Source organism: Carassius gibelio, chromosome A23 (assembly GCF_023724105.1).
Source record: "Carassius gibelio isolate Cgi1373 ecotype wild population from Czech Republic chromosome A23, carGib1.2-hapl.c, whole genome shotgun sequence".
NCBI lineage: Eukaryota > Metazoa > Chordata > Actinopteri > Cypriniformes > Cyprinidae > Carassius > Carassius gibelio.
Genome location: NC_068393.1, coordinates 15,662,692 through 15,681,891, shown reverse-complemented (window position 1 = coordinate 15,681,891; position 19,200 = coordinate 15,662,692). Strand labels below are relative to the sequence as shown.

Genomic DNA, 19,200 nt, shown 5'->3' with positions numbered 1-19,200 from the left:
CATAAAATCCATTAAAATCTTACCTATGAAATTACAAAAGTGTCTAATTTTCAGTACATTCATGCTTTTATTATCTTTTAGATACACATTTGTAATAATTGTATATACATTTTAGTTGCATAAAAATGCAACATGCTTCAACATTAAAAGTCTTAAGAGGTTATTCTCCTGCATTATACCTTCATAGGATGTAAAAGCCATTAATTAAAGCACAGTCTTTAAAAATGTCCATTTTGTGTGAGGTCCGTAGTTGGCCTTCTTTCCCTCAAAAACCACAGTGCTGGTCTATCTGAGCTGAAAGAAAACTTTCCTCATATAATCCTCTTCTGAACTGTCTTGTGAGGCTGTGTTCCTTTTCTTCACCTTCAACGTGGACTAGACCCATGTTCCTGGCTTATTTCGTGGGCCTTTTGGTTTTCCAAAACGAGATCCAAAAGCTGTGGAATAGGAAAAGGGTCACTTTCAGGTTGCAGGCTGAGTGCTACCACTCATCAACCAAAATTGAAGAAATGTCAAATAGAATAGCTCCATATTGTTGCAGCTTTAAAAGTCTCCGAACATCAGTTTGAAATCATATTTGGTCGTTTAAAAATATATTAAAAAGGGGCGATATCTTACAAAATAGGAATCCAACAGCGGCACCATAGGATGGTGGAGCAGACTGAGGCAGGGCTGGAGATGAGGCTGAGGGTGGACCCGGGGGCGGGATCGGAGGCGGGGCCACTTTTGCTGCAAATGACAGGTGCATGATGTTCAAGCCACACACAGCTGCTTAATTCAATTAAACAGAATTAGTTGTATCAACATGAAAAGTAGAAGTGGTTATTATACATACACTTCTGTTTTCCTTTCAAAAACTTAATACTCTGCAAGAAAAGAAAATATGTGTTGACATTTATAGAATTCACTTTTATCCAAATCAACTACTTCTATCCAACTATTCACACGAGAGGCCATTCGCATAGATGTGATTTTACACTGAAAAATGTGAGAGGCATGGTAGTGGAATTAAAAAAATTTATGAAGGGTCCAGAGATGCATAAAAAAAAAAAGTTTTAACTACTTTAAAAATTGAGTGCCACGTTATGTGGGAGACGCTGCAAAACAATCGCAACAATCAAACAAGTACATTAAATGAGTAGTAGTGCAGTGAAACAGAAAAGTATGCAGGGTCTCAGGCACGTTTGTAAAGTTGTATTTCTTTTCATTTGACATGGAATCTTAAACGCTTATGCACAAGGTGCTGAAAAGGCAGTAAGACATGAGACAACAGTCCAAAACATCTCTCTAGCACTATTACATTGAAAAACTATCCAGTGCTAGGTAAAAACATGTTCTGTGTGAAAAGCCGTTTTGGGGCCATTCACATAGATTTTTTTTTTTTACATTGAAAAAAGCTGTCTTAAGACATATTTTTTTAAAAGTTAAACATCTTTTAACTTCAGCTCTGCATCAAATATATCTGCCTAGCGCATGTTTAAAGACAATGGGAAAGCCGTACAGTGGAATGTGAAAATGTGTTTTGTGTGAACGGCCCTCAACTCAGAGACTTAATCAAACTTTAAAGAGAGATGCAGAACAGACAAGAATGCAGGAACTTTAATCAGTTAGGGTGTTTGGAAATGGGACATACGGTGCACATTTTTAAAAGCTGAACTTCTTTAACTTGACATGGCAATTAAAACAAATATATATATAGAAAAGCTGTGCAATGGAATACAAAAACACTCTCTGTGTGAACGGCCCCTTTAAAGTGTATTCAATGCAGGCTGTTTTCAGTATGTGGGTTCAGTCATACAAAATAAAGTCACCATCAATAAACTAAATGTAAAGTTTATTATGCCATGCACTTGACGTAACAAATACAGAGACTTTAGAAGTTGAACCTTGGTCCTGGCCTTGCTGACCAGTGAAGTTTTCTCTCCCCCTCTGTCCGACTGGTTCCCTGTTGGTCCTGTAGCTGCCGACTGGCTGCTGGGTGCCATCAGGTGCTCTACTGTATTAGCCACAGGGCAAACTAAACTAAGGTTATGTAGTAATGGTTAAATTACTGTTAAGGGACTTATGCTGTTACTCACCTTGGCCTCCAGCTGCTATGGTTACACAGACAGGCAGAGTCAGCGGAGCCACAGATAGAGACTCTGTAAAATTAAACACAGCTGTGCACACATGGATCCAATAATAGTGTGCCCTCTTTATCTCTGTTGCACAGTGACACACACTACACTGCAGTGCACTCAAGAGGACAAATTTGCTTGTACATGTTATGTTGTAATGACACTAGTGACTGAGGTGTGGGAGGACACAATGGAAACACCAACCTACCTTGTTTTGAACTTTTTGCTCTGACGCTCTGTTAGAAAATGACACGTTTTAGCAAGAATGAGTCAAGCATTTATCATACAATAGGAAAATTATAGCATTTCTGTAACATTAAAATAGAGGTTTGTTTCTTCATGTCTACATGCTTTGAGGTCAGCTATATGCTGTAGAGTACTCCCAAAGGTTAACAAATTCAATTTTAAAGAGTATAAAGGTAAATGCAATGTAACCTTGCTTCGGGTCCAAGATTGATCCAGGAATGATCTGGGCTGGGAGCTGCCTGACCATTCAGACGATGTGCCCACTCTCGGTCTGTGATGTTCTGCCTCAGCTGGCTGACAGAGGGCGCTGTTATCGGCCACTTTAAGAGGAAAAACAACAACAACCACAAATACTCAGCTTTGTCAACAAATGAAGATGAAATTTGTGTATATATGTTTGCTGTAGGTTCTGTACACTGCACCTTTCACAGAGTGAAAAAGGAATGATTCTGATGTTCTTTCAGGAAGTGGTGGAGTTACACTTTCTTTATGAAACAAAACCGCAAAACACAGTGTGAATTTGTGTACATTTAAATCAGCAAAAATACGTTGTATGTTGGAGAAAAACTGAACAATTATAATAGTGTAGGCTATATGTGATATACAGTACCTGTCCCTGGAACTGAGTTGAATCTCTGCTCATGCGGTGTTGGGGTGTGTGGTAGAAATTCTAATGTAAGAAATAGGATGGAATAGCCTTTATTTAAACAATCAACCAGAATGACACTGACAAAACTTCCTCATTACCAGTAGGTGGCGACTAGTGAGAAAGTTCTATTAATAAAGAGGCAGCTGAGCAATAACTGAACAACAAAATTTCTGTCTTTGAAACTAGAGGTAAGTAAGTGAACACATGAATACTTATTAATCTTGAAATATCCTTTGACAAAATGTATTCATTTTAAGTGACAATAACTTAGGTTTTCACCTCAGCTAGCATTCAGCTCAGATAACAATGTTTTATTTTGGTTTGCTTGTTAATGTTGTATATAAGGTTTTTTCACCTTTCTTTCACAATTTGATTTGACTCTCAAAATTCTAGATTTGTATGGCATTTTGTTTGCATTGTTGTATTGTCAGTTTTTTGTACTCATTTCTGAAGGTAGACACATTTTTAAATGGCCTTAAATATGCATATATAAATAAATATAGCTATAACACCAGTGTACAACTGTGAATTTATGCAGACTATATTTAAAGTTACGATTGTTCTATGCACTATTTCTGATAAACTGTAATTTAGTCTTACCCTGAGGTTGTTTGTACAATAGGGGAGGAGGACTGTGACATGTGATTGGAAAAGGACTGAGTGGAGCAGATGATGCTGCAGGAAAAAAAAGAAGTTGTCAAGATTGTAGCAAGATTTATATATCTTGTCCATGACTTTGAAATCCTGAATATACAGCGGAGATCAAAGTTAGAGAACAGTCTATAAATACTTTATTTAATTATTTTTTCAGAAATAATATTAATCTTCATTCATCAAAATTTGAAGGAATATTATCTGTAGGTATCCAAATGTTTTACTAACATTTAATCAAGGCATTTCAACAAAAACTCAAAATTTGTGAGCAGTAATAACTGTAGCATGAAAGAAGTGTTACAGCTGTCAGAAATTAGTAGGAAGTGTAGAAGCCCCAGCAATGACATCTGCAGCTGCAGGACATCACTAGTTTATCGCACCGCGCTGGTGTGATCTTGCTCCACTTCTCTTCCAGTCTCTTCCATAGTTCCATACCCAGTTCATCGCTGAACTGGCGAGCAATTCCAGCTGCAGTGCTGAACCAGTTCCCCTTTGAGTGTCTCTGAATTGTCCTGTATTCTCGTGCATCTGTCTTATGCGGACAACCAGCCTTTTTGGTGGACTTGAATGAATTAGTGTCATTGTACAGCTGCAATATTTGGAATGACCAGCTTCTCTAGCAGTGGTTGAAAGGGTCATCTGGACTGCCTCCTGTTAAAGGGTTTCAGTCGCCTTAGAGCAGCCTGCCATCTTGCAATCTCAGTGCAAATTAAAGGCATGCTTCCAGTTAAATAGGATTTGTCATTATAATTAAGGAAATTAGCACCAGTTGCCAGATAAACACAAGTAACTTTTAGGTATTTGTAAGTGTTCTCTAATTTTGTTCTTTTTTCAAATATCTCTTTTAGGTTTTTAATACTGTGCTTCTGAATACAGTTAATTAATGAAATGCATAAAAACTGCCCTCCTGCTCCTGTTAATATAACTTCCAATACAACTAAGCAGTGACCTTGAAATTGCAGATTGTTCTCTAATTTTGATCTCCACTGTATATATGACTGACTTACCTGGAAGTGACATTCTAAGTTTTAAGCTCTGAAATAAAGAAAATAGTTTTATTTACGATTTATATTGTTTAGTTCGGTTGTGTTCTATTAATAGGCTGAAATGATTCATTAGTCTATTATCCCTGCTTCCTCTCACCTTGCTCCTGGACCAAGATCGTTTCATGTCTGTCTGAGCTTCATTCGTTTGCCCAGACCATTCTAGAGATTTCCCAACTCTCATTACGACATCCCGTGGCTTTTCCTGTGTCATATTTTGTACCAGATCTGTGGAAAATTAGATAAGGACAACTTGATAAGGTGCACAGAAGGGACCAGATGAAATGTTGTAGATTCATCCCTGCTCATCTTTTTCATACCCTCATCTGTGGCCAATTCAAAAGACTCTGGAGTCCTCTCAGGCAAGGGGGGCACAGGTGAGGGCGGGCTGTCTTTTATAGAAAACAGGAGCATTTACAGGTGCTGTCCATCAAATTTATACACACATTTTCACATGTGCATGATGCTCACCTCTGTTGACACTCTTGGAGTCTGAGCTGGTTGGGATCATCAATGTCAACATCTCTGTGTTTTCACTGATATCTGGAAACAAGACCATATATTGTGGTATAGGTTTAAAAAAAAAAAAAAATTATTTAATAGAAAATTTGTAAAATTAATGTCTTGAAATGTCAATTTATTCAAATGAGAATCAGTGTTGTTATTGTTACTATAGCTAATAAATAAAGCCAAAACTATTATTAAAACCATTTTCTTATACTAAAATAAGAACTAAAATTTCAGGTAGCACTCTTCTTTGGGCCTATATAATACATCACATTATAATACTTAAAGAAAGTATAATGCACTGTAACGTTTGATGATCAAACAATAGAATCTGCAAATGTTGCAATGCATCTTACTTTGTTTACAATTATTTATGGAAATATATAATGCATTTCAGTGAATTATGAATGCCTTGATACATTACGTAAAGGCTTTAAGTGTTGCCAAATTACGGAAACTAAAATAAATTGAAATTGAAATGAAAATTGAAATAAAATAAATGAAATCTAAATAGAAATATTAAAAGCAAGATCTAATCAAATTGGCAACAGCAAATAAAATTACTAAAGCTTAAACTAAAATTAAAATGCTAGCTGAAAATATGAAAAAAAAAGCTAGTTCAAAATATTAATAAAAAACCTGTAATAGTATATAAAATTCAACTAAAATAGCATTGGTGAGGATATACATTTAGAGTTGGACTAACCTTTAATTTCATCGGCCAGCATATATGACTCAGGGGTTCGCTCTGGCAAAGGAGGAGGTGTGTCTTCATCAGATGAAGGTGTATTTGCATCTTTATTCAAATTATAAAACAGGAAATTATCATAGGTGATCCATCATAGTTTTTCAGAAAATAATTTGTTAAAATAGTCATAGATTGTCATACCTTTGTCTTTGCACTCATGTTTTGGCAGTTCTAACACATGATTATTAAGAACTAAACTAGGAATTGTGAAACAAGGGTTCTCTATCCATGTTTCACAAATCAAGGAGTCCACAACACTGTGATTGTCACTAGCCGGTGGAGACTCGGGGCCAAAATAAGGATCTTCCACAGTGAAGCAGACTGTGCTGGGGATAATGGGGTTGTGGCCTTCGGCAGCAGGACTAACATCTGGGATTTCTGCACACTCCAGATCATTTACATTCGGCCACAGCTCTTGTACTTGGCTGATGGGACAGTCTGAACATTTAGGTTGGGTGGGATCATAGTTGAAACTGGTGGATGGCTCAATTCTTTGAGATCCAGGGGTTGGAAAGTCTGTTTGAGGAGTATGTGCTATGAATGACCATTGATCTTTAATCTGGACCCGTTCACTCGTTGTATTGAGTATTGAGCTTGACTCTTGACTGAATGGTTGTGAATGAGGCTGTGGCCAAGAAATGACATCGTCTGTCAATTGACTGAGTTCTTCCATTGAATTTTCCAGCTTGGTATTCCTATCGCAAGAGTGAAAGATTTGATTATGATTAGGAATACCACAAAGACAGTCACAATGTGTCTTAGGGTGTGGTTACACTTGCAGTTTTTTTTTTTTTCTCTTGTTTATTTTTGGTCTGGACCAAAAACAGAAATTATACATTTAGTCCTAGTTCACTAAGCTTTCACACTGTCTTTCTTTAAACCGAACTTAAAAGATCCATAATAAAAGGCATAAGGATACAGTCACAACCTGATTGGACAACATTTATGATGTGTATTTTGTCAATCTACACAAACATCCAAAACTGATGTGCGCTGGGCTAAATGCACTCATTGTATGTGTGTACAAGTGCTGTCAATCGTTTATAAAAAATTAAATAATTAATCACACTTTTTTTTTTTTTATTACAGTTTTTCTCAATTGCTTTGGCTCAGTTCTCAAATGATTTTTTTATTTCCCAAAACATTAAGTTCAGATCTCTGAACAATTCGCTTCTTTTTCACATCAGATTGGAATTTCTTATTGATTTGAGCAAATTGCAAATGCTTTGGCACATGTGTGCAAAGAGTACATACAACTGTCTGCAGTTTGGACAACAAATAATTGCATATGGCTTGTTGATCAAAACTGATGACTCGATTCTCACTTACACTGTCAAACACTTCAGAACTTCTCAGACATTTTTTATTGTGTAAGCCATCACATTCAAAACGAGCAGTTATCATAATTAGTATACATGAATGTATATTCTAAAATATATCTGACATTGACATTATTTGTAATGTCTGCTAAATTGGCACATGACCTCTAATTGCATTCGCAATCTAATTGCAAATTACCTCTAATATGAATGAACCATTTAACCATTTACGTAATCAATCATGTAGATTGCCCACAGCACAATCACTGCTGTAGAAGTTTTTGAGAACCTGCACTGAAGCAACATGCTCGTGGAAGAGCAATTGGAAGTAGTGTAAGAATACGCGGTGGTGGTAGAGGAAGAAATAATCGAGGAAGAGGTGGAAATAGTCAGAGTTTTTTTTCCCCATGAATGTTATTTGTTGTTTGTGTATTTGTGGTAATGCACAAATATGAAATGTAAAGTGAAATCTTGTTACTCTTGTCAGTTACTTCAGTAAATACACTTGTATTGTGTATATACACATGAAGTACAAAAATAAACACTGTAAAAATACAAATGTTCATAGACTTCTTTTTTTTTCTACATGCTATTGAATTTTCTCAAAAAATATGAGATTTTTGTTTAAACCCTTAATTTTGTGGTGACTGTGGTGGTGAAAAAACAACTAAACATTTTGACCAGTGTGGGTCACACAATGACAAAAATACTTTAGATTTTGGTGGCCTTGGCCAAATTATTGACACAATAACTAGGTTTTGAATCATGAATTAAATGTTTTGGGTGAGTAACTACATTTTGCAGACATGCTATAAAGTTTTGAAGTTCCTGCAAACAGTTGTGACATTTGCACTCACAGTTTAGAGAATGTTAAGACTGTTTCGAAAAATGTGCCAAAGCAATTGAGAAAAACTGTAATTGTGATTAATCCCACCTAAAATTCAAGTTTTTTTTGCCGTGAGTATCATGCCACCCCATTTGTGCATGCAATTGAAGAATATGCGCTACAAGGACAATATAACAGCTGACAGGACAGGAAAAATCATTTTACTGACATACGGCCTGACAACATCTCATCTTTTCATGTTGAAGGTGAAGTGGACGTAAAGACGTTCCACATCTTAATAAACGCAATTGTTGTCGAGAATGCTCCATCCCTGCATTAATTGCATTAAATATTTTTTAAGCGTTAAATTATCACATAATTCACATAATATCACATAATTATCGCATTTGTTAACCTGTTTATACAGTCTATGGTGTTAACACACCAATTTTGAAAACATTACTGTGTACATATTTTTACCAGCTAATAAATCACAAAGAGATTCTAAATTCTGTAAACGGCGGAAGGAATGCCTCTGTTGCACACACAAAGATCTGCTCTAAGGCAGTTCCGATTCCTTCACTGAATTGTAATGAGCAACATATATCATATGACGAGAAGAACCAGCTATTCTTGTGCATTCAGTCATTTTTATGGTCACATTTGTCACATCACTTTCTGTTTTAATTTGTTAGAAGTATTTGGTCCACGTTCCGTTCATATTTCAGTGAAAGTGCATCAGAGTGTGTTTGGAAGTGCACCAAGGCACACCTTTTCAGGAGGTCTTGGTTCTTTTATTTGGTGCGCTCCAAGGTTATGGCAGTGTTCATATTTTTTCAAATTAACCACACTAACAGAGAACCGCACGTTTTAATAGAACCAAACCAGCCAAGTGTGAAATTACCCTTTGACATGAAACAATTCTAGACTGTTGATGATATTTATATGTAAAATGTAAATCTAATATCAACCACTGGCATTCAATTAAGGGTGTTTTTGAGCAGTGTCAGATAGAGGAGTGTTTGGAGAAACCTCTTGGAAACAATTATTGGGCCAATACCAGTTCCCACAATTATTATCTTGGCCACCTGAGAATGCGTGTATGCAGCAGGAAATAACTGTCCCAGATCTGAAAAAATGCTAAAGCTCAGTGTCCTTTATGCACACGAAATCTCTAATAACACTTTGGTGTGGTATTTGAGGCTAAGTGTAACACATCAGAAACAAGCATAGACCAAAATGGTGAGATGTAAAACTTTTCAGTATAAGTTCAATTACTTAGATATAACATAATTTGGTAGTAAAAAAAAAAAAAAAGTGTTTAACATTGAATTAGTGCAGACATGAGTATGTGTGTTTTGTTAAATCTTTGCAACTGCTTTTGCAACTGCTGAACAGAAAGTTTATTTTAAAAGTGCAAAGAACTGAAAATCTAAATGTGTAAACCTACACGGAACTGTGATGTAGTGTGTTCCATCAGGTATTAATAAGTTTTATACAGACTTGTCTTGACAATATGTCTATATTATCTTTAGTAATGTTATTACAGCAGAAATTATATCATTTTTGGGAGAACTATTGCTTTGAAATCTGGATATATTGTATTAAAAGGAGATATTTCCTCATACCTGTGCTTAGTTTGAAGCAACGCTGTGAAATCTCTGCCAGTCTCTGATTCAGAGTCGCTGAAATCTGAGAACTCACTCCCACTACTTAAGGTGACAGGAGAGGGGGAAGCTGGGACCTGATCGATGATCAAATTAAATTGTTAATTTAAGAATTCAAAAAAAAAAAGGCTGCATGCCATACAAGGTCAGCAAAATTCTCTGATTATGTTGCATAATGTATCATAACTGGGAAGCAAAATCACTGGGAAACAAATATATAAAATAAAGTAAATATGATGGCTCATCTAACCCGTCTTTCTGGTTCATCCATTGCTTCCAGATATCTCTCAAACAGCAATTTGATTGTCCTGTATACTAGTTCATATTGTTCCTATGAAGAGAAGAAATTATTTAATTATTTACGAAAATGAAAACTTTCTGTTTATATTGATGATGGCAATTTAAGAAGAAACTAAGTTGGTTACCTTAGTCTGGACCACAGAGGGCCTCTGTGTACGCATGTCCTTTACCAGTTCAAAGATACAGAAATTCTCTGGTATCATCTAAACAAGAGCAAATAAAATCAACAGCATGTCAGAATATAGATTATAATCTGCCAGTATAATGAAAGCTTCAATCAGATGTTTTGAACTCTTACCTGTCTCTTCAGTAGATTCCAGGTATAGTCAATGGCACACAATACACCTGTTCTTCCACAGCCTGCACTGCAAAGCCAAGAGTTTCAATAGAATGAGCCACAGTGAAAACACAATTCTCTTTTCGTATGAGAGTAGTATATGAGTTTTCTACATAATGCTGCTGTGGAGTGATGGAAAATTTCAAGTCAAAGAGCTGCCTATAAGGTGCTCAGAATATTCTGTTTAGAAAAACGTTTTAAAGTTAACAGCGTTAATAACTTAATTACACTGTTGAATGTAGCTAATCTTTAGCTAATCTCAAAACAAATATCCATGTATGCATTATAATGTGATGACAGATTCACTTGTAGTTTTAATTTCTATAGAATTTTAAATATAGCTATTTATTGGTTATCAGCCACAACATGAAAATAACTGAAAACAGAAACATATTTGAATATATATATATATATATACACCTCCATGGGTGAGACTGAAAGATTGGTGCAAAGACAAAAATTATTATATCTTCATAACTGTCTTAAAGGTCAATTGAGCTTGTACAGAATATATATATATATAAAAAAAAAAAATCTAACGGCTGCAAAAGACCTGGAATTTTATTTGTTTAATCTTGTTTGTTTATATATATATATATATATATATATATATATATATATATATATATATATATATATATATATATATATATATATATATATTCTCTTATTTTTGTGGTGTGTATATACCTCCATGTATTGTCTCTTTAAAATAAATACAAATTTGATCACAAAAAAAAAAAGTATATATATATATTTCTGAAATGTGGCAGTAAATTCAGTCAAAAGTCTTTCTGAATTGCATTAACTGTCATTGTAACTCAGTGTTAGCAGAAGTGCAGATACTTGTTGGGGCATTTGCATGTTGTTGGTCAACCACCAACACATTTCCTGTGTAAGAAATGGAGGTGGGCTACTTCCATGGTTACCGATACACACAACCTGTTTGTATCAGTATCTTGTGTTCATGACCACGAAAAATGTACACCATGGCCACAATATGACCTCGGACTGATCTGATTAGCCCTTTAATGCAGTCATGGTACAAATCTATCCTAACAGTCAACAATCACAGCAGATACGGGCATTTACCTGCAGTGAATACAGATGGGAATCTCGTCATGATCCTGGTAAATCCGCATGTCCTGCAGCAGCTCCAGGATGGCAGGAATGGAGTCAGGTACTCCGTGATCTGGCCAGTTCACATAGTGCAGCTGTTTCAGTGTCCGAGTCACCTGAAAATAACAAGTGTAATATAGGATGTTTGTTTATTCTGGTAACCTGGTTTTTAAACCACCACATTTTGGTGGCTTTCTTTTATCACAACAAAGCATCTGCTGAAATGTCAGCACCTGTCTATGTTAATGTTTGTTCCACTGCAGTGTCTGTACAGTCTGATGTTTTGACTATTAAAGCCGAATACTTCTACTCTTACGCAATGACATTTTCAAGGGAAAATCTATGAACGGGTCACAGGTCACCATGACACAATGTTTGCCCTAAAGCAGCATTTTTAAAGCTTATTAAACTTGACTGAAGTGTGAACACACAAAACAACTAGTCAGGACAATGGCATTTTTTATATATCGTTTTATTTTTAAAGCAAGGATAAAAATAAATAAAACCATTTAAATAAATGTACAATTTTCTTGTATAAACTATAAAGACTGTAAAGTAGGGTACACTTAAAAAAAATCAGTGCGGTGAAGTCAAGATCAAAGAAATGATACTTACTTGTTTAAATGTCACCTTCAGCGTTCGTGTCAAATATTCTGCCTTATTTTCATCAGAATCCTGGACAAAATCAAACATGTACATGACTTGAATGCTCATTGGATCAGAAACTGCAGATACTATTTTGGCTAATATTATTCAATAGTGAAAACCATAGTGCTAAAAAGTGCTAAATGTACAACCCTTAAATATAACATAATTGTTTTTAAGAGATTTACCAATATAAAAAAAATATAATAAATAAATAAACTTACAAATAAATAAACTTTTTGAAGTGCTACAAGTTAATTTAAGCATGCAGCACAAAATTATGAAGTACAATATGAAACATTGATACTCATTTTGAGATTTGCTGAAGATTGCATTCAGAAGTGTTACTACATTAACTTAAAAAAACAAAACGGTGAATCACCTCTGAATAATCTATACAAAAAATTACTTCATATTAAATAAAAAAACCTTTTATTAATGCAGGTGGGTTTTATAAAATGGCAAAGGTAATCTAAATGTAAAATTAAGGCAACCTTGCACAATTAAATATTCAGTTTAGACTGATACCAACAACAAATATAATACTGATAATTTGTGAGCCCTGATAGTACTGATAATGTTTTTTTTTTTTTTTTAAACAGTAACATTTTTGTTTGTTATAAATGTCAACATACCAAGACAATAATGACGTTGTGAAAGAACGTAACATTGTACTAAGTGGTTCAAGATGTAGTGTTTTAGATACTGCGTGAAAACTGAGAATCGGACTTGAACACAATAAAACACAAGGACAGAAAGTTTGGTGTGAGTGAGGGAAGAGGTGTTTCTTACATAGTATATGGTAAAGGGCTCACAAACAAACACATCATTCTTTGACTCCGGCCAGTAACGCTCACATTTTTTCTGAAAGAAAGAGATAAAGCAGCATTTACTCTCAATTGGCTCGCTTCTGGCTACTTTATGAGAACTTCTACGCTGAGTGCATGGCAGCACTTTAACCGTATCAAAAGCTGTGAAAGGGTGGGAGCTCAAGATAAAAAAGAAGTAGAAGAAAATGACATGCTTGATGCATTGCCTCACCATACTGAGCCAAGAAGGATGTGGTTAATAAAAAATGTTTTCTTTTAAACACAGTGACTGTCAACATTTCCCCTATAGCACACTGTGAGTTACAACTTACCCTTCCCATTTCAAACTCCCGGCAAGCCATCACAATAACCTGCAGAGAGAGATTGCGATATTAGAAATGCAATTCTTTAGATTTCATTGTGTGACTGTTTCTCCTTGGCCTGAGATCTCACCCAAAGCTCTTAACAGGTTGGACCTGTTTTCTACAGGAAGTGGAATGTGTGTGAATTGAAGTGGTCATAATTGAGCGCTTACCTGCACGTTGTATTCCCAAAGCATCCTCCAGAAGTCAAGCACAGTGTTTGGCAGCGGGCCTTGTGTGGCAATATACGCCCTAGAGCCCAACACGCCCTGAAATAAAAGAGACCTGAATCCTCCTGAATAGCACTGATATTGTACGTTGTTGTTTAAGCATTACATGTTCTGATTAATCTAATCAGTGTATAGGTGTATACTCTTCAAATCTGGTAAAGTATTATATTTTGTGTATAAATGTGCATAACTTGATATCTTTCTTGCACTTCCTTACCTTAATGAAACTAGCATTGATGTAATCTGTGTCATGTTTGGATGTGACGAGGGAGAGCTTCACTCTGCTGTGATCAACTGTGAGAAAATACAGCCATCAGCATTTCTAGCACATCATGTTTTTCTAATCTTTACAATCAACACTTCCCATGTTTTTTTATGCCACTGCAACTTTCACCAATCTTATATTTATATCAAATCTTAATTTACAATTCACAAATCGTATATTTAATGTATGCGTTTTCATTTCAAAGATGTTTTAGAGTGTTTGTTCTTCTGCAATGCACCTCTAAAAGGTTTCCTGTAAGATGTTGACTAGATATTTAGAGAACGTCTTCATATGATGCTTATGATTTGGACTCGCTGTATGAAAAAAGCTAACATAAAACATTTAGGTTTATACATTTAGCAGGCGCTTTTACAAATGAGGAAATGCAGCAAGCCATGAATCTTAAGGAGGCAAAACCATGAGAAGCAATAACAATACAAAGTTTTAACCATTGTTCAGAAAAGTATAAATTAGAACAGGAAGAAATTAAGAATAGTGAAACGATAGAAGACGTTTTTTCAGTAAAAAAATAAATGAATAAAAAACCTGTTAAATGTAAATGGTTAAACTGTAAAATGTATGGTTTTGGCATGTAACCACTATGAATTCTTATGTAATTTGCAGTGAAAAAAAACAAAACAATTTTCTATTTTGACACCACGCTTTAGTAGTAGTTAGTATAGTTTACAATATAAGGAGATTTTGATACTTGAATGAAATGTATGGTTATGTTGTAAAATATGCAGGCACTAAAATGCTATCCCTTAATCCCTGAAACATTTTCCATCTACTTTTTTATACTGAATTTTTGGCTACCATAACTGCTTTTTTTTCTTTAAATGAAACAGGATATTTTTAGTATATGTAAATTAGCTTTTTTATGTTTATAATTAGTATACAGATACTAGCTTTCCAGATGTGTGCTTAGTGGGTATAATATATAGTAGAAAACAGTATACTGTATTGTACTATAGTATATTCAGATGTCAAATGGGATACTCACAGGGAACAATGTCTTTGTATCTGTTCTTTTTCACATTGTCTTGTTTGTCCGCGACTGTGGTGGGGTATGTCCTCTCCGCGCGATATTTAGTAGACTGTCTCTTCAGTTTCTGTTTTGAGCAAGTTACAAAAGATCACGTTATGATTTTGTAGTATGAAGTTTGTGCAATAAAACTTTTGTAATCTGTCATAATTTTATTTTCTGATTATATTGTAGATAGTCAAAGCCAGATTTTCAGGGCTGAGCTGTTAATACTGCTATCATTTTAAAAGACAAACCAGAGTAAGAAAACCTGTGTTTGAAACAGTCTTACTTTCCATGTATTTGACATCTCAACTGTAATAGTGATCTGAGAGTAACAGACTAAAGTTTAGGGCCCTGTGGTTAAGATCTGTCAAAACTAGATATGTCTGGCTGTGTATGTGTGAGTGTGTGTGACTGCCACAATATGCATGTGGGATGTACCATAACTCTCCTGTGAGTCTCTCTGCGCACAAGCACCTTGATCAGACCAAGAGACTTTCCGACCACAGCTGAGCTTACGAGAACCCTCATGAGCCCAACAGACAGTGAGCAATATAGCAAACTGAGTAATTAGCATGGGATCTCTGAGTCGAAACAGGCAGGACTGCGTATGAGGAACCAGCCCCTCCCACTGTAGGAAACACTCATGTTTTGTCCAAGAGTTTTTTTATACAGTGACATTTTTCCTACATTTATGTCCCTTGTGTGAGCATAAATTGCAGACCAGCAGTGAGGACCAGTAACGCTGCTCTCAGTGAGATGAGAACGTTAGCTCTGCCGAATAGACAGTTTCTCTTCCTGTAAGCGAGTCGAATCACTATTCTGGCAGAAGTCTTGTTTGGCAGAAGTTTGACAGAGATAATAAAGCAGCATGTCCGAAAGTGCTTTTTTTAATCGGAGTAGGAAGAGACACACTTCATGCGATTAAGAAAGCGGACGGGACATATAGGGCCTTCCTCGTGGCCTAGTTTCACAATGGGAAAATCTGTATAAAGACACAAACTGAACACTTTGCAGCTGCTGTTGACTAAAAAACACTCTGTAGCGTTCAGGCTGGACTAAAGAGTATGTTTTGTTCAGCAGGATAGGATAAAACTGTAGTGGCAAAGACAGGCATAAATCATCTTGGTACTTCAGAGTTGAGAAAATGTGTACAGATGTGTCATGCTTCACTGAGTTATAGATACAAGAGTCACACTTGGTGGTACATTTTTAAGCCTCAAAAATGAAGTGATGGTATTGTTCAATTGTCATACAGCGCAATCTTGTGTTGTATTTTAAGTATTTCCATGCTAATGACCCCAAAATATACTTCATAAAATATATATGCAACATAATTTAATTTACATAAACAAAATGTCTGTCATATAAAATAGTATGATACGGATATGAAAGTTTATGTACAGTGCTTAAAGGGAAGTTCAACCCAAAATTAAAATTAGATATTTATCTGCTTACCCGCAGGGCATCCTAGATGTAGGTGACTTTGTTTCTTCAGTAGAACACAAACCAAGATTTTTAACTCAAACCATTGCAGTCTATCAATGGTCACACAGTGTCAATGGTCCATTTGAGAGATAGGTGCCAGTAATGCACTTGTAAGTCTACGATCCGTCATAAAGCAAGAAGAAGAGAAAATGCCTCACGCACCTGCTGCTGAGAACACGCATAGGAGGATGCATTCAGGAGAGTTCTAACAGTTCAGACATTGTTTGAATAAGAGGTAAAAACTATATAAATACTGTTCGGTTTCTTGCTCAGACCGATTGTTTTGTGTGTTTACACGTCAATGTATCGTCACAAGCCGCAGGGTTTAATTTGGTTTTGTTTGTGTATTTTTTTTTAATTATTGTATGTTTTAGCCATGATTCCCATTCACTTACATTATAAGACTGATAGACTGCAACGGTTTGAGTTTAAAAAAATCTTGGTTTGTGTTCTACTAAAGTTACTTACATCTTAAATCCCCTGGGGGTAAGCAGATAAACATCAAATTGTAATTTTTGGGTGAACTATCCCTTTAACAAATTCATTAGACCACCACCACCCAATGTTAGGTTTGTGCCACAGCTGCCCAAAACTATATTTAAAAAAAGAATAAGTTCCTCTTATAACATTTACATAAAAATGCTACACTATAGACCCTGAGAAGCACACATTTGACATTAGCTCTGCTATTGTTCCTGTAGAGGAACAGCAAAGTACTAGCGACATCAAGGCCATGAAATTAATTCCAGAACACTGATAAAACATTAACTTTTTTAAAAGTTTGTATTGGTTTAGTTTAGTTGAAGAAATACCTTATGTACTTGTATATAAAAAAATAATGTATTTATGTCAGCATACAGAGAAACCCCACAGTGTTATTCTAAAACCACAGTCCATCCATCACTGCCTGACATCGTGTTTCACTCTAAACACTGTAAGCGGATTTGGAGGAAAGTGTCTGGCAAGTAAATAAATGTAAATATTTTAATAATAAAACATCTCAAAAGAAAATATATTTTTGCATTTTATTTGCGTTTTTGTATTGCTAAGATTGAGTCAACAGCTCAGAATAGGTCATGAGTAACTTCCTCTCAGTTACCATGGCTGTTCACATGGATATCTAACAGTTGACATTTGAGGGGAATCGCATATGAAGGTTATTTTGGAAACAAATCTAAGCAGCAGTGAGACAAATGACTACTTCGGGGTTCAGAAGTACCTTGTTGTGTTGACTCAATAATAAAATGAGTTTGGTAATGAATATCCACACCAGGTTAAAACATCTTGTACAAAAGCATAAAGCGAGAGGCACTGTGTTAAGAAGAGGAAGTCCACACTTAGCCATTTAAGCCTTTGTATCAACTCGCTGCCCAGACATTGTTTATTTTTAGCTTACTTTTGGCACATGCAATGCTGATATTGTTATTAATTCAGTTCAATTAGAGTAAATTAATCTACAAATCTTCATATTGCTGCACAAACATTACATGTAATGTAAAAAAGCAATATTGTTTTAAGCCTAGCATGCAGCTACCCCATACAGGTGTACGTTTGCATCTTTTGCAACCTATGCGCTGTCACATAACATGAATCTGAATATCTGAAAACGTGTTTTATTTAACGTATTTAGTAAATAACTTACCAAAAACTCTCCAGCGAAGCCGTTCTCTGCCCCTTCCTCTTCTGCTTCCTTGCTGGTGATTTTGGCCAATAGGTCCTTCAGAATGTAGGCTTGGGCGTCCATGGCATGATGTGTGACACAGCAGCTTCCTCTGTCATGTCAGAGATTGGGAAGATCGGTGGGCTTCTGAAAGGAGTCCATATTTCACTTTCTCTCTGTGTGTCTTTTGTATGTCTGTAGTTGAGTAGAGGAACTGTGCGAAGTGTCGTCACGGAAGCAGTGGCAGCAACAGCTCACAGGTTCTGTGGTCAACTCTAAGTATCACTATGACCCTCTCCGCCCTTCATCTCTCTCTCTTCAGTTTCTCTCCCTTTTTTTCATTGCTGCATATCTAGTAGTGTTTCTTGTCTGTTCTGTGGCCTTCTCTCGGTTTCTCTGCCTGCCTGTTTCTTTCTGTCCGACACTTTGTAGCACAAGGTCTTAGAGCCTATACCCCCCCACAGGAAGAGTGGGTGTGTGCTTGTATGTAAAAAGATATTGAGAAAGTCAGTCATTTGCTTTATTGCTGAAAGCAGCAAAGCCAGTTTGATGACATTCAAAGCAGTTGTGGATGAACTAGAATTTAAAGAATGTGTACATGGCGTCACACCAAAGAGACATACTTGTGTATCTCTTGCTTGGAATAAATGTATTCAGATAGTTGATCTGACATATCAGGCCATGACAAAAGCATCTTCTTGCAGTGTGACATGCCTTAAATGTAATATTTTCCAATTCTCTTATAATTTTTAATTACTTTTAAACAGGAATTTGTTACACCACATGACCACAAGAGAACGGCAAGAAATGTATCTATATAAAATTATTTTTATTAATTTATCAATAGACCATTTTTCGATTATTTTAGATATATTTAATATATATTTGTGTATTAATTTAGAATATGTGTGTGTTTGTGTATGTGTGACTTCATTCTGTACGATTTATAAGGTTGTTTCTTCATGGGGATCTAAAAAGTGTCCAACATTACATTTAAACCGACCCCTCACAGGAAACTGTCAGCATTTTTTGCTTTTCAAAAAAAGTAGTTTTTTTTTGCATTTTTAAGCCATTTGAATTACTAGTGTCCACATAAACAACCTTGTAATACGTATGTCATACCTATATCATTATATAAATTAGTGTACTCATAAACACACACACACACACATACACAGGTGC

The 19,200-nt window shown here is 35.7% G+C and overlaps 1 protein-coding gene across 2 annotated transcripts; it reads right to left on the bottom strand.

Annotated features, from left to right (window-relative positions):
• Nucleotides 1-44: 44 nt before the first annotated feature.
• Nucleotides 45-18,471, bottom strand: LOC127944219 (tyrosine-protein phosphatase non-receptor type 22). 2 transcript variants are annotated; one of them, XM_052540077.1, is made up of 28 exons: nucleotides 18,001-18,471; nucleotides 14,847-14,955; nucleotides 13,796-13,872; nucleotides 13,522-13,617; nucleotides 13,319-13,357; nucleotides 12,970-13,041; nucleotides 12,148-12,207; nucleotides 11,506-11,648; nucleotides 10,375-10,441; nucleotides 10,202-10,279; nucleotides 10,027-10,107; nucleotides 9,738-9,853; nucleotides 6,106-6,659; nucleotides 5,923-6,012; nucleotides 5,181-5,252; nucleotides 5,030-5,101; nucleotides 4,810-4,937; nucleotides 4,674-4,701; nucleotides 3,613-3,687; nucleotides 2,974-3,033; nucleotides 2,786-2,848; nucleotides 2,553-2,683; nucleotides 2,326-2,353; nucleotides 2,079-2,141; nucleotides 1,887-2,017; nucleotides 836-866; nucleotides 619-729; nucleotides 45-437 (listed from the first exon to the last, which is right to left on the bottom strand). In XM_052540077.1, the coding sequence occupies exons 1-28, from the start codon at nucleotides 18,100-18,102 to the stop codon at nucleotides 376-378; spliced, it is 2,739 nt and encodes a 912-aa protein (XP_052396037.1). In that variant the 5' UTR covers nucleotides 18,103-18,471; the 3' UTR covers nucleotides 45-375. The 2 variants fall into 2 exon arrangements, with proteins under 2 accessions (XP_052396037.1, XP_052396038.1); XM_052540078.1 differs by having other exon boundaries at nucleotides 1,887-1,996; nucleotides 18,001-18,470.
• Nucleotides 18,472-19,200: the final 729 nt, after the last annotated feature.

Excerpts from the sequence above, each read along its gene's own strand:
- LOC127944219 (XM_052540077.1), bottom strand. The coding sequence starts at position 18,102 with ATGGACGCCCAAGCCTACATTCTGAAGGACCTATTGGCCAAAATCACC. Across the intron at positions 14,956-18,000 it reads GCTTCGCTGGAGAGTTTTTG|AAACTGAAGAGACAGTCTAC; the intron begins GTAAGTTATTTA and ends TGCTCAAAACAG. Across the intron at positions 3,034-3,612 it reads ATTGTACAAACAACCTCAGG|AATTTCTACCACACACCCCA; the intron begins GTAAGACTAAAT and ends TTCTTACATTAG.